The sequence below is a fragment of the Coturnix japonica genome, chromosome 3 (assembly GCF_054131305.1).
Source record: "Coturnix japonica strain WE chromosome 3, WE-NBRP24, whole genome shotgun sequence".
Taxonomy (NCBI): domain Eukaryota; kingdom Metazoa; phylum Chordata; class Aves; order Galliformes; family Phasianidae; genus Coturnix; species Coturnix japonica.
The window spans coordinates 101328768-101352159 of record NC_140665.1 but is presented as its reverse complement, the minus strand read 5'-3'; the positions used below and the strand labels follow the sequence as shown (position 1 = coordinate 101352159).

Sequence of the window (23392 nt, the reverse complement as noted above, 5' to 3'; positions counted from 1 at the left end):
TCTGATGTGATACAATGAACTTAAGTTGCAGATATTCAAAATGTTCCTGAATGCATCTGCAGGCAACCAGGCCTCACCATCTCCTCTCTGACCCTCCAAGACTTTTGAGACTAGAAATTCCCTCAGTTCCCTTCAACCCAATCGTACCAGCATCCTATCTTTGATTAATGCTTTGAGTACTGGCCTACTCTCATTGAGAACTTCTATTCCACATCCATAAAGTATAGGACCTGTTACTTTGAAACCAACACCCACCCATGAATATCAGTAAAAGGATGAGCTCAACCAGAAGGGAAATGAAATTTAGACAAGGTATGGAGAAAGAAAGGGATGTTGGTGAATCAAGCGCTATCCAGGTGCCTGCCTGCCTCTGTAGGAGGCTGGACAGTTCTCAACCACTGGAGACTTCTGTGTCTCCAATGCCCATGGACTGAAGAGGAATGAAAGCAAAAGAAGTGGATAAAGGGAAGGAGCAAAAGGCACCTGTCCATAAGCAGGCACAGAAGGGATTACCTGCTGAGGAGGTGGAAGATCACTGCTGCCTTCTGCCTCTCTTCTCCAGCACGTTCGCCAGCCCCAAATACATCCATTTATATGAAGTCTGGGGATTCTGACCGAGCAGTCACGGGCCAATGAAAGAAGACTTTTGCCTCCCAATTGGTTCTGCATTTTGGTGCCTTCCAATGAGGCTGCACTTTGGGACAGCTTTGACCACAAATCCCCAGGTCTTGCTGCAATCCATCTTAGAGCATTGCGCTTTGTATGAGAGACGTTAGGCCACAGGGCAGTGTGAAATACCTGGCAACAGGCACATGCTGCTGCTTAGCTCCTACTTCTGTCTTCAGTATGAAGTTTTGCTGTCAGGCTTGCGACAGCAGCTAGGCTACCATTTGCCTGCATAATGTTTTGTCCTTTACAGCCATCTTCCTTCTTTTGCTTTCTTTGCATCAAGAATTTGGCAGGAACAGAACAGAGCTTCTACAGGCTGAATAGTGCCAGCTCTCTCATCCTGTACCAGTAGGAAAGGCAGCTCAGATGCCTTCCATCCTCTCTGAATGGTGTCCTGGGGGTCTCTGTGTGTGAAAGACCCCATTTACTGTGAGTGTGCTGTGCCATTGCAGAAAACTGCATTGAAAATACTGGGCAGGAGATGTGATTTCCAGGCAGGGATTGGCCATGCCAGGTCTGGGCATGTTTCCATGGGACAGGCCAAGGCCAGCATTGACAGCAGGACATTTCCCCAATTGGATTTCATGCTGTTCCTTCTAATTGTGGATGTGCCATGAGGACGAGTGTTGGGTAATGTTACCAAAGGTCTTTCCTCCCTTCTGGTCATTTGCACAGAGGACACCAGGAGAAGAGAATGGAAAAGAGAAGGTGAAGGAACCTCACAGTGTGAAGTTTGTTGAGGACTCCCCGTCATCAGTGGTAAGTCACAGCTCTTATTTAAAATAAAACCCATCCTACAAATAAGGAAACATACACTGCTTGATATTCGATCATTATTCTCAGTAATGGTGACTCTGGAAGGTTATAATCGTTTTATCTGCTAAATGGAATTGGAGTCCGCACAATGAACTGGTGGTGGGGGATGCTTTATTGCTTTTGGCTGCTATTTGTTATAAATGTGCTGTGGAGAGGAGACCAAGGAAAAAGTTGCTTAAATTATAAGAACTGGATACAACCTGAAGGATATTAATAAATTTTTATTTTACTCTTATTATATTCTGTTACAATTTAAAAATATAAATAAAATACCTGAACTCCTTGGAATTTGAATGTGGGAGTCCTCAGTGCAACTGATAGTGGTTGTTTTTGCATGTAATGGAGAGAAGATCACTATATTTTGAATTTTATAGACATAAAACATATTTCCATGATCATATGCAATGTGCTTCCCTTAAAAAGTGATATTTTGATAGCCAGTTTCTAGCAAATTTACTCTGTTCCATCACTGATGGCTTCAATTTGCAAACTGCAGCTTATAAGTCATACATGATGTTTGGGCCATACACGATGTTGGGGCCATACATGATGTTGGGGCCAATAGTCCATGCAGAATAAATGCAGGATTGTTTTGGTGGCAATTTCTTTTTCCCCCTAGTGGCTGTTGAGTTTTGTGACACTGAATTCAGAGATGAAGATCCTTTACCTTCTCTTGGCTGTTCTCCTCATTGTGCTCCAAAGATCTTTAGGTAAGAGCTCCATAAAGCCAAAGGAAACACCGAGGGAATTCTGTGAGTACAAACACAGTAAAATAGAAATGGAAAGGTCTTCCATCTTGGCTACTGCTGTAGTAGTTTGGTACACAGGGTGTGAATGCTGACTTTCTTGCATTGGAAAATGAGAGAATGTAATGGTGCAGAATAGTGGAATGCTGCTATCACACCACAACCCTTGCTCGTACTTCATCTTCTTTGGGAAGGAAAATGAAGAGTCACCATCTTTGCACAGGTTTCATGCGTTTACCTAACGACGAGGCACAATGTGAGCAGGCAGGTGGGATCTGCTCCAAGGACCACTGCTTCCATCTCCATTCCAGAGCCTTCGGGCGCTGCCAGAGAGGGGTCCAGTGCTGCCGGGCTGTGGTAAGCTACAGTTGTACAAGGATCAGCTGTTTGTTGGGGAATGAGTTTGTTAAATACCTTAGCAAATACACTCAGAGGGTATCCGACAGATTTCAAAGGTTCACCCATATGTTTGTTACAACACAAAATAACGAGGGGGAAAAATTCAACAATAACAACAAAAAAAGCTTCCATGAAAATATCTACTCTGGAATTATGAATAGGCTCCCCAGGGAGGTGGTTGAATCGCCATCCCTGGGTGTGTTTAAGGGCCGTTTGGATGTGGTGCTTAGGGATATGGTTTAGCAGAGGGTTGTTAGAGTTAGGGTACTGGTTAGGCTGTGGTTGGACTTGATGATCTTCAAGGTCTTTTCCAACCTGGCTAATTCTATGGTTCTATGATTCTATGATTCTACTCTGCTTCCACTGTTTCTGATACGTAATTTTCTGTTCCATCTTGCTGTGAGATGTTTGCAACTCATCTTGGTTTTGGACTTTCATTTGAACTATGCTCAGTAGTAATAGGAGAGAGATCTGGGTGATCTTGGAGGTATTTTCCAACATTGGTGCTTCTGTGATTCTCTCTTGCAGTATGACTAATATTTGCCAGGACCTCAGACCTGCTAAGCAGTTCTTCTGGTGATGTAAGAGATTCATCAACCTGAAATTTGGGGCTGAAAATACATGTTTAACGTGCACATATGAGTGCACCAAAGGCTGAACAGAAGTGGGAAGAAAATGAACACTTTGGCAAACAAATGAATTGACCTGAAGGGACTCCAGCAGTGGTTACTGAACCACACAGTGAAGACTGGTGTTCCTTTTCTTTTCTGAAATAAAACAGTTTCTAGCAAAATTACACTGCATCCCCCATGAGAAGATGCAGGGCAGATTCTTGCCTTGGCCTTCAGATCAGATGCTCGTATTTTTCTTTTCTACTTAGTATTATCAATAATGGAATTAACATTAAAAGACAGAGTCTCCAGGAGAGGCTGGATTAACAGCTGAGGGTTTCATACTTTGTAGACCTTTATGCATTTTAATAAGTGTTCCCCAGAAGACTTGTGTCTGATCCTGATACCGTCAAGGAATTGTCTTTGTTTGTGTTTTTGCTGGAAGTCCTGGCTCCCATCTCACTCACGGTTAGTGTGACGTGATAAAAAACCCACGTACAGACAAGAATATGGCCAGATCCTCTTCCTTATTACATTAACTAGCAAAGTCCAACAACAGCTTGTACAAACCACTGTGAATGGGTTACTAGAAGACTGGCACAAAGGGACTGTGTACATGGCCCTTGGCACTCCAAAACCAGTTCATAGCAGCTCATGGGGAGGAAAGTGTAGGTAACTTTATCCATTGCTCATCTGACATCTTTTTGTTCTTTGCATTAGCTCTCTAGTGTGCTAAGCACATGGGACAACATGCTATGCCATGCCATGCCATGCCATGCCATGCCATGCCATGCCATGCCATGCCATGCCATGCCATGCCATGCCAAGTCATGCCATCCCATCCCATCCCATCCCAGAGTGTGTTTGGGGACTTTCACTCATTTTTCTGCTGCTTTTTTTAAAACATCAGCAAGTTTGTTGGCAACCCTTGGAACAAAATGGGACACTTCTATACCTCTTAACAGTGGAGACTCCAGGCTGATGGACATGCATCCAGACAGCACAATGCTGTGACAAATAGTTTACTATTTAGCATTCAGGGAAGCAACACCCCCTGCTGATGTAGACAAAATGCAGGCAGTGGGACCAGAATCACATAGATTCCATGAGGTGGTTTCAAGACCTAAAGAACTTGTCCTGCTGCCATGCTGGGTTTCTCTGTGTTGACATTCCCAGTACTTTATGTTGGGTTGACAGAGGACAGGAGAACAGTCCCAACTTTGAACCCCAGCCTGTTGCTCTGGACTATTGGTGCTCTTTGGTGTACTAATGTGTGTTGCCACACAGATTGCTGCAACCCACACACTTTAAGGATGATTTACTAGGAGTCAATGACACATCCATGTAAATTAAGTTAATTTAGTTAAATAAGCTTCATTTACAAGTTGATTTTTGTAGACAGTATTAACAACAAAACCACCCTGACATACACCAGCGAATGTCAGCAATGTGGTTTCACTTTGAATTGTGTTTATTAGAAATGAAGCTGCAAATCTCTACCAGAGGTACAAGAATTCTTCCTCAGATCTTCTCATGCTCCCAGGAGTCTTCACCCTGGTGGGAAAGGCTCCTTGGCTTTGCAGCAAAGTTCAAAGATCTAGTGATGTCATAAGGCAGAAGATGTCTCAGATTCCCAGTGCTCTTGGTCATTGAGGTCTCAGATTTAGGAGCTGGGTGACCTGCAAAGAGAAATCAGGGGGTGACCTATTTAACCTTGCTCTATCCTGACAAGACCTTCCCATCTCAGGCTGGTGTAGACACCTGGTAACACATGAGGTTGAAGACTACAAAAACAACTGATTTACGTTGTCCAATAGGTGTGATACAGCTCATTTGATATGAAATATTATTCACTGCAGAACTGGACCACGGCATACTACAGCATTGCTCCACATTATGTATATCCTGTAGATACAGAGGCTTTCTCCTGATGCTGATGAAAACACGTTTTACTTCCAGAGAGTGGAAGATCTCCTACAGCACTTTGCTCTGATACTTGGCATTCTGCATCTAATAGAACAACCCAGGTGGAGAATTGCATTCCAGGTATGAGTTCTGACTTGCTTCTAGTTCTGCTATGCTGATACCCCTGGGTTTCTCAGGAGGAACTCCCTCTCCCTTACCATTTGCAGCATTTCAGCTTCCCACCACGGCAGGTCCCAATGTCAACTGAAGGAGCACGGCATGCAACGAAAGAGCAGGAGCCATGGCCCTGCCGGCATGCTAAGGTGTCAGGGTCTTCTTGGCTGTAAGCTGCAAGAAATCAAGGGGAAAATGACATTCATTTACCATGGCAGAGCATAAGGAGAGATTCAGCATAAGATTACAAGGCATGCTATGTGATACCTTGACACAGTACTTGGCATGCAGGTTTGTGATTGGGGTATCTTTAAAATTAATCTCATGCCACCCAGAAAAGGTGATGTTATCCAAGTTAGAATATCTTAACTGGACTTTTTCAGGCTTTCAGCCCAAGTTTCAGCAGATGTAAATTGTATTTAACATTCATTATCTTCTGATTTGAATAGCTTCCTGCATGCTCACAGGGAAGCTGTGTTACCAAATATAATGTAGTAAGGCTCATACAGATGGCATAAAAATAATGGGAGGTAAATCTTAACCACAGCCAAACCCAGGGAATACAACACATTCCACTAGAACTCTTTATACAGCTCTATATATACTTAGAAATAAGGTCAGTGACTGTTGTCACTGGTGCTGTATATGATTTTAGGTAGCCACGGTGCTGGTTTAACCATGGTTGATATGTTCAGAACTGAAGAACCACATGCTCAGGTGATGTCAAACTGCTCCTCCATCATCACCAGGACAGCTGCTTGGGTTTATCCCATGTGAAATGCTATCCACAGGTTTGGGTAAGAGGGTCTACAGGTTAAACATTACTCATTCCAACTGAGATGTTCAGCCTGAAATTCAAATGGCGTTCTTTGTACATTATTTAAGTGGATCTCCTACAAGCTCCTGCTGGTGGGCTAAGTGGCTCTACATCCCTTCACTGAGTAGACAGGCACTTGCTGGGCTAGGGAAGGTAGTACAGATCTAAGTGTACTGTAAACCAAAGCAGCAACAAAGAAAGCTTAAACTTCTCTAAAGCACTTAGGGCAGCCTAGAATTAAGCATTTCAAACCCATTTAATGCACAGAGACAATAGAAATTTCAGGCAAAGCCCCATAGTCGCAACTACTGATCTGCTGATCTAGGATACACACTCAGGAGGTGTGAGTGTAAATGTGAGAAGAGAAAGCTCTCATATTCCAAGATGGTGTCTTAAGTGTCACCCCACAAAGCTGCCTGAATACAGAGGGAGAGCATCTTCTTTCCATCCTTCCAATCACATAACTAGACACAAGGCACTCAGGGATAGAATGAGACCACAGGCAAGTCAAGGACCTTGACTCAGTAGGTTAAAGACTATGGTTATGAATAAGGAAATGGAGTTTCAGTATGACAAGAGTCCAAGAGCATAGAGGCTAGGACTTCTCTGTACAAGTACCCTTTTAGTTTCCTTCTCACCTATTTTCCATCTTACCTGGAGCAGCCTGGAAGAGGAAGAAGAGAACAGCAACAAGGAAGAAAAGGATTCTCATGGTTGTCCTCTGCTGTGGAATAGCCTTTGCAGCTGTGAAGATACCTGAAGGTCTTCGGAAGCTGAGGTATGAGGCAGAAGCTGGCTGGTCGCTGCTCTTATAAAGGCTGTGGGTCTGGACAGTGCAGACGCTTCGGGGGAGGAGGAGTGGTGAGAGTTCGTTGCCCTATGACTGCAGAGACTGGTGATGCATGAAGATGTTGCAACCCGACACATTGGAAGATGCATGACCTGAGCAAGGACCAAATGACGCCCTGTGCTCACATGCCCTGTGACAGCTGATGGGCTGCACCCAGGGAGGACACAGGATTGGAGCAGGAGGGAGGTGGGTTCCTGTTTCCGCAGTACTGTAAACCATGCAGGTTTGCTGAGGCCCCGTGGCTCTTGGACATGGTGTTGTCACAGTCTGTCCTCTTCCCAGACATGGGGCGCTGCAAGCAAACCAAGACTACATGAAACAGGGATGCAACAGATCCTCCTGCTGGGATGGAAGAGTGGGGCAGGGCTTTGGTCCTCTCTTGAGTTGGAATTGTGTGGCTGCATGTGAAGGAGTCAGAAGTAAAAGGGCTTTGGACATCCCCACTTCCCCCCATCCCTGTCCATAATATCTGTGTTCTAGCACAGTTCAAAGCACAGTTGCTATCTGCATCTTCAGCCATGACGTTTTACCACACGAGGAAAATGAAGTCATTAGACAGAGAGAACCAGAAGGAACATCTCTGTTGTGAGAGATTGCATCTCAGTTCCCTTTTGGCAACCAATTAAACCCTATCTTGAAAATGCTGAGATTGTGTGCTTCAAGGCTCCTTGCCTACACTGAATTCCTCTGCCCCACTCTGATGGCTACAGCCTTAATTCTTGTGCTTATCACGGAGAAATGCCACTCTTAAGGCATATGAAAACTGCGCATGTTTTATTGCTATTTCTTTAGGCAAATGGTGGAAGCCAAGAATCATTAATGAAATCAAGTCACGAGGGTGCTTAAGTTTTTACTGCTTCTGTGCAAAAATAAATAGCAAGAAGTCAGTTAATGCTTGTGCACAGAGGGAATGGTGTTCCATGTCTGGCAAAGCAGTTGAAACAAACTGGGATGGGTAGGACCATGTATAAGAATGTAGGTTCATGCACTACCATGGCCTCATGAGCTCCAAGTGAGCCTCATATCTTCCTGTGATATGTGATAGGCACAACACCCAGCAGATGTATGTACAGTATGCATGTGTGTTTCCTTCCCTTTTCACCTCCTGGGCTGACAGTTTTGCATTGATCAGATGTGTTTCTGTGTTGGAGTCTTTATAGTGAAGAGTGAGCAAAGCCTCAAAATGATGGTAAGGTAACACTTTGCTATAGAAAGGGAAAGGGGAACTTCACAGAAACCAAGACAAAGGGTAACTGTACATTTAAAAGTGCAGGGAAAGGGGGAATTGCAGACACTTAGTCAAAATAAAGCCAGAGAAGAGGGCAATAAAGATAAGAAGAAACTGTCCGGAGACCTCTGACAAGAAGGATTAGATCCTCCCCCCGGGCAAGATGATGCCGACATGGGAGAACAATAACAGCAGATAACACCAAGAAGAAAACAGAAGAAGAATTTCACCCCAAAACATCGGCAAGGGTCGCGGGGAATGGGGTCAGGGGGAATGAGGGAATGGGGTCGCGGGGAACGGGGCCATAGGGAATGTAATGAATATGTAATCAAACTGAGGAGGAGACTATTGATTATGTATTAGCTTAACCTATATCTGTAACACACTTTTCTCCTTACGGTGTGCAAGTTTGGTGGAGCTATCCCCCTTGCACCCGGCGCTGCGCAACGCTGGAATAAACATACCTGCTTTATAACCCATCTCTGGATTATAGAGTTTGATTCCGCAAGTCAATTTGGCACCCCAGATGGGACTACCTCTGTTTGGCTGCGGGACCAGCTGAGAAGGGGGACGCCTTTGGCGCGCCCCGAGATTTCTCGGAAGGACTCCCCTCCCTCATCTGATCACTGCAGGAGCAGACAAGAACCATCTATCGGCGGACCAGGTATGTGAAATGGGGGACCCGTAAGTCGTGAGGAGACGTCCTACGCAGGGCACAGTGGAGTCGGCGTGCTCCCCCCCAGGGATGTGAGCTCACGGGTTAGGTTAGGTTGCCGGCTGGGTTAGGACTCCCTAGGGAGTGCCTACAAAGGGGCCAGTAAGTCGTACGCATGGTAAAAGAGCTATTGCTCACATTCAGGTGATTGCTAATTGGGCAGAGCTTGTCTGCTTTCTCTGGTACAGGGTGATTTGTGTAATCCTGGGATAATTGGTATCGTACAGCGCTGTCTATATAGGTGACCTAAGTCAACAACTAGCACCGGTGTTCTTAACATCTTTGGTTAAGCTTAACAAATGATATATGAAAATGTAATTTTGCTTGAATTTGTTTGTCGTGTGAGTGTGGTGTGAGTGAGACGCAGCACAGCTGCGGGGCGAGTGTGGAGTCCCGACCCGCGGTTCCGTCCTCCCGCGAGGGAAACGGCCGGGGACGGACGAAGCGAAAGTTGTCTCCAATACTTGTTTGTCTTTGTTTTAATACGTGTTTATTTTGTATTATTAGTTACCGGTTGTTGTAAAGTACGTGGTCATAAGTCATAACGATACTGTTGTGTCAGAAGTGGTTTTACTTATAAAAGAATACGGTGGTTTATATTAAGTTACGATGGGAAAATCACAGAGCAAAGAGGTCCCTGCGCGCTCACCCCTGGGGTGTATACTGGCACATTGGCGAGATATTGCTGGGAAATCAAGAGAAACCCTGAGTCGGAAAAAATTCTGATTAAATATTGTAATCAGTGGTGGTTGATGTATAAGCTAGAGGACAGGGACAATGAACATATAGAGGGATGTCTGTGTGGAATGAGTATCAAGCCATTTATGTGATGCTGTGTTCTGCCTGCGAAGAGGTGTAAGGGAGGTGGGTCAGTCAGTGCTGGCTCTGTGGCGAGAGGTTTATAACTGAACGATATGGATTGCTAAGGGAAAGTTATAAGGTAGTAAGGGTGTTTATGGAAACTGAAGAACTGTGTTGCTTGATTTGTGGGTTTTGAAGGGAATGGGACAAACTGTTTTGCTGGTATAAGAAAGTGTAGTTGTTAATGGCATACGGAAGTATAGTTGAGGGTATGTGGAAGTGTAACTGAGGGTACAAATAGTGGAATAGTGTACAGAGGAAAAAGGGTTAAAGAGAAAGTGAGTTTATCTGTGCTAGCATGAGAACAACCCCCCCCACACCGTTCCCCTGCAATCAGAACTCTCAGAGTGGGAGAGGGAGCCAGGGTCAGAGACTGCTGCTGTAAACTGCAAAGGGGGAGGTGGAGAGGACAGGGCATTGGAAGTGAGAATAGCCTTCATGTGCAGAGATGTGGGAAATCTGAAATCTGGGCAGCACTGGATGGCTCTGGAGAGGAGGTGAAATGTAATGATTAGTTTGGAAAGCGAAAAAGTTTGGGAAGGACACAGGTTGAGGAAGGCAAAGATAAAAACAGGGATGTCAGGTCTGAAGAGAGGAGTACAATAAGAAGAAAACAAACAAACAACAACAACAATAGAAAACAAAACAAACACCTGATTGAGAATCAGAGATGTTCAGGAAATTGAGAATAATAACAGCTGTTACTGTTGTGGTGCTAGAGTAGGGCCATAGGACCCAGGCATCCCCCACGAGGAAAGGGGGGGAGGGAGGCTTGAAGAGCCCAGGGAGGGCTCTGCCCCGCTGGAATGAAAGCAGTGTGCAAATGCAGTGGGACACTGGTAGAGAAATCCGACCAAGCTGAGTGAGAAGGAATTGCCTCTGATTGCAGAACTGAACAATGAGAACTTGGGAAGTTTACCCTAGCAGATACACCGATGAAACTGCAGCTAAGGAAGCAGGATAAAGTAGTTCATTTTCTGATGGATATGGGAGCTTCTTACTACCCATAGATGGTTTTGTAACATTAGTAGGTGCTACTGCCCAACAAGAAAAGGCTTACTTTTGGAATTAATTAAATATAAGCTAAGAAAACAAGTAGGAATACAGCTAAGGGTCAAACAATATTGGCTGATTAAGAATTGTAAGTCTGACTATTAACACAAACTGGGAAAAACAATGTTATACCCCCAGGAGCCACAGCAATCTCAAATAAGACACACTTAGGGGTGTGGGCATCAGGGCCAAAAATTAAGTTAAAAGCAAGAGCTCACCCACTCAGGGTAAAGTGATGCCCTTTGAGGATATGTGACTGTAGAAGGATAAAAGAAATAATAGATAATTTTTTTGAGTTTGAATTACTAATTGAATGGGAATCCAAGTACAAAACTCCAGTTTTGCCAATTTGCTAAATTTTCGGTAGTTTGGTAGAAGACATGAGGACAAGTAATAGAATTGTTGAATGGATACACTCAGTGATGGAAAATCCATGCACTTTATCAACCAAGTTAAGGAATGACTAGGTGGAGTTTACCTTCTGGATTTGAGGGATGTCTCTTCTGCCTGGTTTGGCTAAAGGAAGCCTAAGGTTATTTGCCTTTGAATAGGAAAGCCCTAATAAAGGGAGAAGAGACTCAGTTAACCTGGACAGTGTTACCCAGGGTTGTGAGAACAGCTTAATGATTTTTGAGAACCGGTCAACTTGTGAGCCTGAGACCTGGGATCCTCCATCCTAGGGTGGAACTTTACTGGAGCATGTGGATGCCACAGCGACAAAAGGACTGTGTACAATAGACTGAGAGTTTGCTGAGTTTCTTGGTTTACAGAAAGCACAAATAACTCAGAAATTACAGCTGGACTTTGGACCTTAAGGACTGCCAAGAAAGAAGCCATCTGCTAAGCCCCTGAGCTGCAAACTGTCAAGGAACTCCATACGTTCCCAGGAATGACAGGAGGGTGCTGACCATGGATACACAGCTACGGACTGATGGTAAACCTCAAACAGCTTGGAAGTGAGTAAGGGATGGCCAGGGTGCCTGAGGGCAGTGGCTGCACTAGTGCTCAATATTCAAGAAGCCCATAAATCTACACTGGGCCAAAGGATACCAGTTTTAATATCTCATACAGTGTTTACTGTATTGGAGGCAAAAGGGGGACATTAGTTCATTGGCTCTCACCCCAAAGATTCCTGAAATACCAGGCCATCCTGGTAGAGCAGGGTGATGTAGAAATAATTGTGACTAATATTGTCAACCCAGTATCTTTCCTTAGCGGAACTCCCGGAGAACCAGTATTACATGACTGCTTTAAATCAACTGAAGCTGCACATTCCAGCCAGTCAGTCGAACCTGAAGGACAAACCCTTAGAAGATGCAGAAGACGCCTGGTTTACCAGCAACTGCAGTTTTATGAGACAAGGAGACTGTTAGGCAGGACATGCAGTAACTGCTACTGAGCAGGTGACCGAAGCACAACCACCAGCTGTGGGGACTTCCCCTCAGAAGGCTGAAATAACTGCCTTGACGAGAGCTTTAATCATATGGACAGATGCTATATATGTGCCACACGCTCATAGTACCATCTGAAAAGAGCAAGGATTGCTCACACACAAGAAAAACAGCCTGATTTAAATCTACCAATGGTTATTATATGTTGTAAAAGACATCAGAAATGTAACACTGTACAGGAAACAGAAAATAAGATGATAGATCAGGTGGCAGAACAGGCAGTTGAAGAGGGCTTCAATTCCAGACGGTAAACTTAAAATCTCTGAAGCCAAGTCAAAACCTGTAAAATATTCTAAAGAGAACAGGAGTCCAATTAATAATTTAGAAAGGAAGAGAGCAAGCTGACAGATGTGTGCATGCCCAAATGGACACATTATTATGCCCTTTAGTATTTTATGGAAATTGGTTATAAGGGAAGATAAGAGAATATATTGAGCAAACCAACACTACAAAGTACAGTCCCAGTACCAGGAACAGGGCACAAGTGGGCCTCATGGGAGAGGGCCTTCCAGGGCAACAACGGCAAATTGAGTTCACAGAACTCCCAAGAAAAGGGGGGTATCGCTGTATGAAAATTTCTGTAACCTTAGAAACAATTGAGGATGCTGCTGCAGATGCCTGATGGACAATCCAAAAGGAGGTATCCTGTTTATCCAAAGATGCATTGCAACATGGAGTAGGCAGGGATAACACCGATTGGGGAATAGTTTTCTCTGGATCATGGGATAAACTTACTAGTTGCCAAATTTAGGATGACTAAAACAGCTTTTCTTAGCCTGCATCACCTTGCTACTCTTGGTGTGTTTTACTTGTGTTGTTATAAGATGTCTTTTGTGTCTGTACCAAGGTACTGGAAGGGAATACGAGGTTTGGAAGAGACATGAGCTGAGACAAAAAGGTAGAGAGCGGAGCCTATTTTGAGACCCATTAAGAATCTAGCAGGTAAAAGCCTGCTAGATTAAAGAAAAGGGGGGAATTGAAGAGTGAGCAAAGCCTCAAAATGATGGTAAGGTAACACTTTGCTATAGAAAGGGAAAGGGGAACTTCACAGAAACCAAGACAAAGGGTAACTGTACATTTAAAAGTGCAGGGAAAGGGGGAATTGCAGACACTTAGTCAAAATAAAGCCAGAGAAGAGGGCAATAAAGATAAGAAGAAACTGTCCGGAGACCTCTGACAAGAAGGATTAGATCCTCCCCCCGGGCAAGATGATGCCGACATGGGAGAACAATAACAGCAGATAACACCAAGAAGAAAACAGAAGAAGAATTTCACCCCAAAACATCGGCAAGGGTCGCGGGGAATGGGGTCAGGGGGAATGAGGGAATGGGGTCGTGGGGAACGGGGCCATAGGGAATGTAATGAATATGTAATCAAACTGAGGAGGAGACTATTGATTATGTATTAGCTTAACCTATATCTGTAACACACTTTTCTCCTTACGGTGTGCAAGTTTGGTGGAGCTATCCCCCTTGCACCCGGCGCTGCGCAACGCTGGAATAAACATACCTGCTTTATAACCCATCTCTGGATTATAGAGTTTGATTCCGCAAGTCAATAGGATACCCTGAGTTGAAAGAGACCAATAAGGATCATTGTGTTCAACTCCTGATGAGAAAACTGAATTCCAGACCAGCAAGAAATGAGACATCAAGGGTGAAGCTGCTTGCTATCAAGTTTGCAAAAATAACAGGATTTAATGGAGAAGGAAGACGCACTTGTCTCCTTCTTGCATAACCTTTTCCTGCCTGTCCCAGGGATGTTTGTTTTGGGAGTGAGGCTGCTGAGCAAACCCTGCTGATATCAGCACGTGGTGCTACACACTATTCAGTGCTCTTTGGACCCAAACACTGTCATGAGCAGGAAGGAAAAGGGGAATGGCTCCATCTTCCTCATTTCCCTCCCCAGTCTCCTTCCATTGAAAGATAAACACAGTCCAGGCAATAACAGCACCCACAAAGGTGGCCTGGGATTGGGAGCCTGGGTCGTGTGCCTTGATTCTCCCTTCTCATTGAGAACCAAGAGATGCTGGCAAACAGTCCCCAGCACACAGAGAAACCAGTAGGTCAGTGTACGAGAGTATGAGAGAGGGTGAGGAAGGAAAACCAGTGAGAGTCTCAGAGATCTGAATACACAGTGATGGTAACAGTGGGTGGAAGGTGCAGGATGTTCGTTACCCTTGACAGAGCACTTGATAGAGGCTTGTCATGCATGAAACTAGGTTTCAGAGGGAGTCTTAGTGCCTGAAGTGATTGTGCAAGGTCGGCCATAGGACAGCCTCCAATCTGGCTTCCTACCTTAGAAGCGAGCTACGAGGAGGAGAAGTCATTGAGCAGCAAGTTATTGGAAAGTCCATATCACAATCACTGTTTTGAAAACTGGTCCATCCTTCAGGTAGTTGAGAAAGAGACTTTCTAAGGTCCTGCATTAGCTTTCAAAGGTGTGCAGCATTTGGGAGGTCTCTTTTTTTCCCTCTGGTTTGTATCATCTGGTTTGAATCGTCACTGAGATGCACTGACAAACAGATTTGGTCCAGTTGCTTTCCTTCAGATCTCCAGGGACACTCTCAATAGACATGGGATAAGGGATGACTTGAGGGGAACACTCAGTAATCAGTGTATGAGAGATTCAAGCCATCAAAGTGATGCAGGTGGATTCTGGTTGAAGCAAAAGCCCTTGATGGATGTGAGATGAAGCATCTAGAGACAAGTAGGAACTCTTACGACTTATACACTACAGATGTGCTTCACTTTGACAAGGAAGAAATCTGAGTTTAACCAGAGTTAATAACAAAGATTTCCTTTAGGGGGAACTGGAGGTCACCACGCTTCAAGAAGTATAACAAAAGAGGTGCCCCAACAGCTTATGTCACCTCAAGTATGTAAAGAATGGAGTTAAAAAAACTATTATCAGGCTTTAAGGCATTTAAGGACACTGTAATTTCTTTATGATGTTTTATCTAAAAGGAGAGATCCATCTATTCTGTGAAAATAATAAGTCATCTGAAGATTGGTCATTCTCCTCTTCCTCCTCTGGGTCTGCACCCAGTGAACTGAATAGGTAGAAGTTGAATCTGTTGTGCTCTTCAGACTAGCAAAATGGGTGAGTTTGATGAGGAAACTAAGACCACAGGAAGGAAATAAAATACCACACCACAGCCTCTCTGTTGATTTCAACTTTTCTGATTTCTGCATTTCCTTTCTGTTTCTGATTGAGATAAATCCTTCTACCTTCCCACAGAAACAAATGTAGATTGATAGAAGGATAGAATAATAGAATCATAGAATGGTCTGTGTTGAAAAGGACCACAATGACCATCTGGTTCCAACCCCCTGCTGTGTGCAGGGTCACCAACCAGCAGCCCAGGCTGCCCAGAGCCACATCCAGCCTGGCCTTGAATGCCTGCAGGGATGGGGCATCCACAGCCTCCTTGGGCAACCTGTTCCAGTGCGTCACCACCCTCTGGGGGAAAAACTTCCTCCTAAGATCCAACCTGAACCTCCCCTGTCTCGGTTTCAAACCATTCCCCCTTGTCCTGTCACTGCCCACCCTTCTAAACAGCCATTCCCCCTCCTGTTTATACACTCCCTTCAAACATTGGAAGGCCACAATGAGGTCTCCCTAGAGCCTTGTCATCTCTAAGCTAAATAAGCCCAGTTCATTCAACCTTTCTTCATAAGAGAAATGAAATAGATAAAAGGATGGACATAAAGACAGATAGACAGATAGATATACTGACATATAAAAAGCTCCAATTGTGGAGAAGGAGCAGTTTCTGTGGCTGGATATAAATCCAGATTCAGAGATGTGGGAATCATGTCAATTACCTAAAAATAGGCTCCTCTGCCATGAGGAAATTCCTATTTTGTTTCTCATGCACCTATTTGAAATCAACCTCGTGTTGCCCTAACAACCTTTCAGGATGATAGACGTAAGAAATTGACTCCCAAACCAGACCTTGTGCTTCCATGACTAGTTGTGATGGGAGATAAAAGGTTGATTGCGAGGCTGTAATCATAGGTGGGTATGCTGTAAAACATACAGGTTTTGCATTTTAACACTATAGATTTCTTGGCTATGTCTGTTTCTCCCTCTTTTCTGGAATACAGAGAAGCCATACCCACAGTATCTACTAGAAATAGTTTGATTTGTTGGTTTTTTTTTTATTTTCCACTTCTTATAATACATAACGCTTGTATTCTTGTATGAACGCTACTGAATGCAGGTCTGATGTTTAGCAACAATAAGAGATCATAGTTCTTGGCTTAAAAGACATTTATTTGGGTGTGTGAATAAAATACTATTGCATGTATTATACGTATTGCTTCATATGCTTCAAGAGCTGCATGAACCCGAAATGACTGAGCATCCAAACATCCCGTGAGGTAGGCTGGAATAGGTGGCCAAGGTGCCAAAGTGGCTTGTGTATTAATTAAAAGCTAAAAAAGGGAGTGACTTCAGAGAGGAAAACCTGGATCTCCAGAAGCAGGGTGCTAACAGGACGTGCCCTCTGGAAGCTTCTTTGAATGGTCATTTGCAGAGGGTTTAGACAGAGGAGGAATCCATCAAAATCAGCTCCTCAAGGCAGTGGGAATGATGCTGGTACGAGGGCACTGACCCAGTGAAAGCCTTTCCTTACTCTGCCGGAATCCTGTAAGGATACAAAGAACCTCATTACTTTGCTGAAGTGGGATGAAGCTCGGGTTCTGAAAGACTTAATTACTTCTGGTTACCATTAAGAATAAACATATATGTTGGGTTTGAGATGCAGTTTGTAAAAACCTCCATCAGCCAGACCTATAAATATTGTTTAGATACTCCAAGGCACCTCAAATGCCACTAAGCACCATAGTTTTGCTTATTGAATCAAATCCTTTGTGCCCAATTTCTTTCCAAGTAGATTAAATTCTCAGTTGGAAAAAGGAGATATTGTACATCAGAATATCATTTCAGACCTAGCAGAAGTTCTAAGAGACATTCAGTGCTGATAATCTGCCATCTGCTGTCACCACTCTATTTAGCAGCTATAGGACTTGTGTCCTAAAGTGAATGATACTTTAGGAAGACAGAGGGACTGAGTTATTCCTTTGCAAAATCATTTAATAGTAGATTGCTTCTGTACTGTTTGTTTTCCCAAATTCCTAAACGGATGCTTCCTTAACGTCACTGATATAATGTCCTAACATTGGTGTGGCTTGGGTTTCTTGAAACCACAGCCTGACAGCTTCTAAGCAAGTAAATGCCTGAGGAGTATGGTTGATCCTAAGGGCACTCCTCAATTGTGTGTTTAAATCCTTCAGAAAAGAAAAGGTCTTGCTACCAGGGGAGCTGCATGCATTAGAAGTTGGTCTCCAAGGTCAAAAGTGCAATACAAATTGCTTTCATTCAATCACAAATTCACGCCTAAGACATGCACAGCTGTGGGAGGAAGAAGTGATGTTTCTTGATGAATCACCATCCCTGAGGATGTTCAATAGATATTTAGATACTGCATGAAAAGAGGAGGTTTAGTGGGGAAATACTGGTGGTAGGCGGATGGTTGGACTGGATGGTCTTGGAGGTCTTTGCCAACCGTGGTGTTTCTATGACTCTATGATTCCATAACAATATATTTATGTTCATCTTCCACACATATTGCTCACAAACAGCTGCTCTGCAAGACCTCCTACCCCCCCACCCCTCCCAAACGGATGTGTGCATCCTGTACAAAGGAGAAGCAGGCAAAGAAAATGCTTTCCTTTCCACCCTGCAGCACTTACTTGGCACAGCAGTGTAACAGCCCCCCGTGGCACGATCCAGAGATGGTGAAGGTGGGGGGACATACCCCAACACGGCAGAAATTCCCCTGAGACCTGCATGCTGCGGTGTCAGGGAAAAGTGACTCTGCTGAGCCTGTGGGGAGAGGAAGGTGTTAAAATCTCAGTTTTTAGGATAAATATGCCATAAAGGATAAATATGCAATAAAGGACAAATGCAGTAAAGGAGAAATGCACAATAAATCATATGCTGTTGATTTTTTTATCAAGAATAATCTGCCTGAGAATGGATGTTCTTGGGCTAATCCAGTGCATAGCACCAGCATCATATGTTGCCTTTCAGTTGGCCACAGCTTATTCTCCTCCTAGGCACACAGTTGTGCTTCCATCTCCTTTCGGTGTTCAGATTTATGTTGTATCTCACCTGGAGCAGCCTGGAAGAGGAAGAGGAAAATAGAGAAGAGCAGGAATAGGATCTTCATGGCTCAGTTCTGGATCGTGTGCCCCAATTTCTCACAGACTGAAGGAGGATGATGTTTGTTTGAGGAAGAGGCAATGGAAGGTGCCTGGCATTTATAGGGGTTGTGGGACTGTCAAAGTTTGACGGCTGAGTGCTCTGTCAATAAGTAACTGCAGCCAACCTTTTGTCGAGCAGTCGGTTATCCCCCATATCACAGGCTGCAGTGAAATATCTGGTGAAAATGTTGCAATATGCAACAGTGAATTTCCACTGACCGTGACGGCCAGTTGTATAATGGGGCTACCAGCCAAGCCCCAAACCTCTGGCTTTTGGATGGGCATGGGCATTGAACATGCAAAGGGCTTGGGAGTCAGCTGTTGGAGCCCAGTCCCAGCACTGGCCCGGGCCTTATTGCTTCCTTATGAGTCCTATTACGTTTGTCTCTCCATCCCTCTTACTGAGGGAAAGCAACGGGAAACATTTCAGTCTTGGTGCATTTTTGTTTTGCTGCTTTTTACGCAAGCTCCAGACTACCCTCACCCAGTGCAGAGGGCTGACACAAAGGTCTCTCCCTCCCTTAATTCTCACTCATCCCACCTTGAACACTTTGTGTTTTTCACCAGCTTTTGGTATCTACTTTTATTTCCCCTCCTATTGCCCCAAAGGGTTTGGAGAACAGTATGGACCCATAAGAGATTTATAGATAGTATGGGAGGGATCATAAAATCCTAGAACCATTTGGGTTGGAGGACCTTTCAGTGGCTACCTTTAGCCCTGGCAAAGATGAATTTGCTTTGTGTGACATGCAGGTCTGCCTGAAGTGCTGAGTGTCACAGAATCATAGAATGCTCCGAGTTGGAAGGAACCCACAAGGATCACTGAGCTCAACCCCTGTCCCCACACAGCACCCCCAAACCCAAACCCATTGGTATCCCAGTGCTCCCTGAGCTCCAGCAGATTGGGGCTGTGCTCACTGCTCTGGGAGCTGTGCCATGCCCACCACCCTCTGGGGCAGAACCTTTCCCTCACCCCCACCTGACCCTCCCTTGAAGCAGCTCAAAGCACAGATGTTGGTTCAGTTCCTGATTCTGGCATTCTGGTTCAGTGGTTTGCTTCCTTGTTACTCCATTTATTAGATTTCAGTGGAGGTTGATGCTATTTTTGTTCTAAGAATTCTCAGCAAGATGAAAACACGACTGATGCTTATGTTTAATCTACATGCTAAATAGCACGTGTAGGTAGCAGCCAGGTGAGTTACCTCCTAATGCAGTGAATAACAATGAGGTAAAGACTGTTTTTACTCTTTCATCCATAAAATCAAATGGCCAGGGGCTGCTCAGCACTCCAGAATGTACTTTTCAAACCACTGCCTTGGAAATTATCCACTGGTGGGGACTTTGCTACCACATGCAGCATTTATAGAACCGCAGAATCATAGAACAGTAGAATCACCAAGGTTGGAAAAGACTTACAAGATCACCCAGTCCAACCACCCACCCATCACCAATAGTTCTCATTAAACCATATCTCTCAACACAATGTCCAAATGTTCCTTGAACACCCCCAGTGTCAGTGACTCCACCGCCTCCCTGTGCAGCCCATTCCACTGCCCGACCACTCTTTTGGAAAAGCAGCGTTTCCTAATGTTCAACCTGAATCTCCCCTGGCACAATTTGAGGCCATTCCCTCTCATCCTATCACTATTTAAACAAGCTCTGCTCTCTTTCAGGGCTGTGCTGGTCCCCACATATGAAATTAAACTACATCTACTATCAAACAGATAATATCTCACTGGTGCAAATTTCCATAGCGTTCACAGATCTTGACACAAGCACTTAAATCTCAGAGGGGGAGAGCAGCACTCCAGTAAAGCAAGCAATGCTTTAAGCTCTGCTAGCATGTGTACAGCCTGAAAATATCATTCAGAGCAATAGGAAAATTCCATGACTTTGACTGCTAACAAAAAACAAAGACAGGTACAGGGTGGTTGCTTCAAACCAGGACAAACTTGTACAGAATGCCCTGAGAGCAGAGCCGTTGGTGTTGCAGTGACCATTAGCTGGAACATGCCGGTGTGTGCACAGAGCTGCTCCCATGGCTGCCAGGGCCAGGAAGGAGTTCTACTGGAGCCTCAGTTGAATGTTGACTTCCAGACACAATCTGGGAGCTCCAGGAGCTGTAGGTGCCTACCCCAAGAGAATGGAGCTAAGCAAATAGGTTTTAAGGGGTCTCACTGATTTAGGAATGCTGCAATGTGGATATGACAGAAAGAACTCCTTGGAAATGTTCATAGAATCACAGAATCACCAAGGTTGGAAAAGACCTACAAGATGATCCAATCCAACCTTCCACCTATCACTAATAGCTCTCACCGAACCATGTGCCTCAACACAACATCTAAACATTCCTTGGACGTTCCTTGAACATACTGATAATGAATGGAAGGGCCCATGTGGATATCTCCCTCTTTTCTTCCTCTCTTGATTGACCAACTATCTCCAGCTAAAGGTGCTTCATAACGGGTGCCATATGCATTGTTGTTTGCTTTTGTGTCAGTGTTTTCTCAGAGCTCTCTTAAGCACAGCTAAAAAGCTAACGACCAGTAAAACTTGGGGATGAGCTCTTTGTAGGGTCTGAGAACTGTTATGCTTTGAGGAGCGTTTATTGATTCAGGTGTATTTGGGCACAGGTAAGTCTTGATTTTGCCATTTTAACTATGAATATGCATTTAAAGCTACATAGGCACATGATTATTTAGAATAACATACACTTACATACCAGTAACACCATGTTTACCCCAACAAATACTTCAGTATTCTCCTTACATTCCTAATTACGGCACAAATCCTTGCAATACATACAGAGTGGTTGATATTTGTGGTGCTTCATCATTCATTGGTCAAAAGCAAAGCAAGCAAATAGAATCTGTCAATGCTTTGTTCTTCAGTTGTCTTAAGCTTCCAAAATTTAGCAAACCAGATGAAAGAACATGGTCTGGAATCTTACATTCCTCTTATAACCAAGTACATGTTGGGTAATTTAAAGAAAAGCATACAGGTTTTTCTAAATGAGAGAATGCCAATGGATGAGCAAATTCCTAGCATCCTCAAAAAGGCACACAAACCTGAGACAGGCAGAAAAGGAGACTGAAAAGTTCAAGGACACCATATGGCTGGAGTCTGGCTACCTGGTCAATTATTACCCATTGGCAGCTTGGCTACCCTTGGTTGCTCTGATCTCCATTGCATTTGTCATCGTGTTGCAATCCATACGGTGAGTCAGTCAAATAAACCTGTGCACGCTGGTGCTAAAACACTACACAGCCAATGTAATGTCCCCTAAACCCTGTGCAAGATGAAGTTTCCCCTGTAGAGATGGAGTCTGAAGGAATAACAAGCAGTGTTTGTGAGGAAGAGTGTGAGGCAGGAACTGCTGATTCTCATGGAAAGAAGGCAAATTCCTCTCCAGTCTTATCCTAGTATCACTGAATCATAGGATGGCTTGTGTTGGAACAGACCTTAAAGCCCATCCAGCCACATCCCCTGCCACAGGTTGGTTTCCCTCCACCAGCTCAGGCTTCTCAGGGCCCATCCATGGCCTTGGGCACCTCTAGGCATGGGGCACCCACAGCTCTGGGCAGCAGTGCCAGGGCATCACTGCCATCTCAGTGAAAACTTTCCCTCTGGCACCCAATCTAAATCTCCCCTCTTATAGTTTGGATGTTATTGTAGGAAACAGCACAAAACCTTGTAGCTGTAGGTGTCCCTATTCATTGCAGGGAGTTGGATTAGATAATCTTTAAAGGTCTCTTCCAGCACAAACGATACTGTGATTCTATGGGGTTACATATATCAGACAGGTCAGTGAGGGATTGACCTTCACCTACATACACATGATGGTTGGTGTGGATAATAGACAAGTCTGCTGTGTCCAGAATCTCATGCCTGTGGAATTAGAAAAGAGGCCTTGAAGTACAATACTTCAAGGAGCAAAGAAAACAAGCCATGTGAAGGGCTCCCTTTGAGTAAGGAGGTGGTTTCTCCAGTATATGTGGTTACTTCATATCTAGCCCTCTGGAGAGCAGATTACATCTCCTGAGGTCAATGTCATAGGCAAAACCTGGTTCTGTAACCCATGATGTAATCAAGAAGATAATCAGATTCCAATGAACAAACCAGTACCTTGTGAAACGTGTGCAGGGCCTGGGTGCTTTCTAACACCTTATGGGCTACATCTGCTGGTGAAAGGAAGGGAAGATACAGTAGAGTAGAGTAGAGTAGAGTAGAGTAGAGTAGAGTAGAGTAGGATAGGATAGGATAGGATAGGATAGGATAGGATAGGATAGGATAGGATAGGATAGGATAGGATAGGACAGAACAGAATAGAATAGAATAGAATAGAATAGAATAGAATAGAATAGAATAGAATAGAATAGAATAGAATAGAATAGAATAGAATGTAGTACAGTGGAATAGGATGGAATAGTTTGAGTTGGAAGGGACCTTTAAAGGCCATGTAGCCCAACTCCCTTGCAGTGGGTGGGAATATCTACATCTCAATCAGGTGCTCAGGGCTCTGGCTCTGCAGCTAGTTTCAGGTCACTTTCTTGCCGTAACTTTTCATTTGTGGGTTCAAAGGGCCTCAATATAGGGCTATGATATTCCTTAGGCATCAGAGACAGGACCTTAAAGAATCTCCTTTATATTTACCTTCTCTTTCCCCTTTAGTACCTCCTTGATTTTCATCTGCTGAAGTTGACCAAACAATCAAGGCCATTTGAAGGCATTCATCCCTGTCACCCCAGCACCTAAGGGGGTCACTTCTAGCCTTCAGCATAAAGGTACCTGCAGAGTCACCCGCTGCTAATAGTTCCTGCTCCCC

General features: G+C 44.3%; 3 protein-coding genes across 3 annotated transcripts; 1 reads left to right on the top strand and 2 right to left on the bottom strand.

The window, feature by feature from the left end:
* Window positions 1-1258: 1258 nt before the first annotated feature.
* On the top strand, window positions 1259-3423 carry LOC107312428 (gallinacin-8). The gene is made up of 4 exons (XM_015859863.3): window positions 1259-1428; window positions 2105-2195; window positions 2455-2588; window positions 3159-3423. Exons 1-4 carry the CDS (start codon window positions 1276-1278, stop codon window positions 3165-3167), a joined length of 387 nt encoding a protein of 128 aa, XP_015715349.2. The 5' UTR covers window positions 1259-1275; the 3' UTR covers window positions 3168-3423.
* Window positions 3424-4694: 1271 nt separating this feature from the next.
* Window positions 4695-6922, bottom strand: LOC146761609 (gallinacin-9). The gene is made up of 3 exons (XM_085544281.1): window positions 6792-6922; window positions 5365-5494; window positions 4695-4920 (listed from the first exon to the last, which is right to left on the bottom strand). Exons 1-3 carry the CDS (start codon window positions 6847-6849, stop codon window positions 4905-4907), a joined length of 204 nt encoding a protein of 67 aa, XP_085400407.1. The 5' UTR covers window positions 6850-6922; the 3' UTR covers window positions 4695-4904.
* A 9630-nt stretch (window positions 6923-16552) lies between these two features.
* Window positions 16553-18597, bottom strand: LOC116653208 (gallinacin-10). Its single transcript, XM_032443794.2, has 3 exons — window positions 18476-18597; window positions 18055-18187; window positions 16553-16946 (listed from the first exon to the last, which is right to left on the bottom strand). The coding sequence occupies exons 1-3, from the start codon at window positions 18531-18533 to the stop codon at window positions 16931-16933; spliced, it is 207 nt and encodes a 68-aa protein (XP_032299685.1). The 5' UTR covers window positions 18534-18597; the 3' UTR covers window positions 16553-16930.
* Window positions 18598-23392: the final 4795 nt, after the last annotated feature.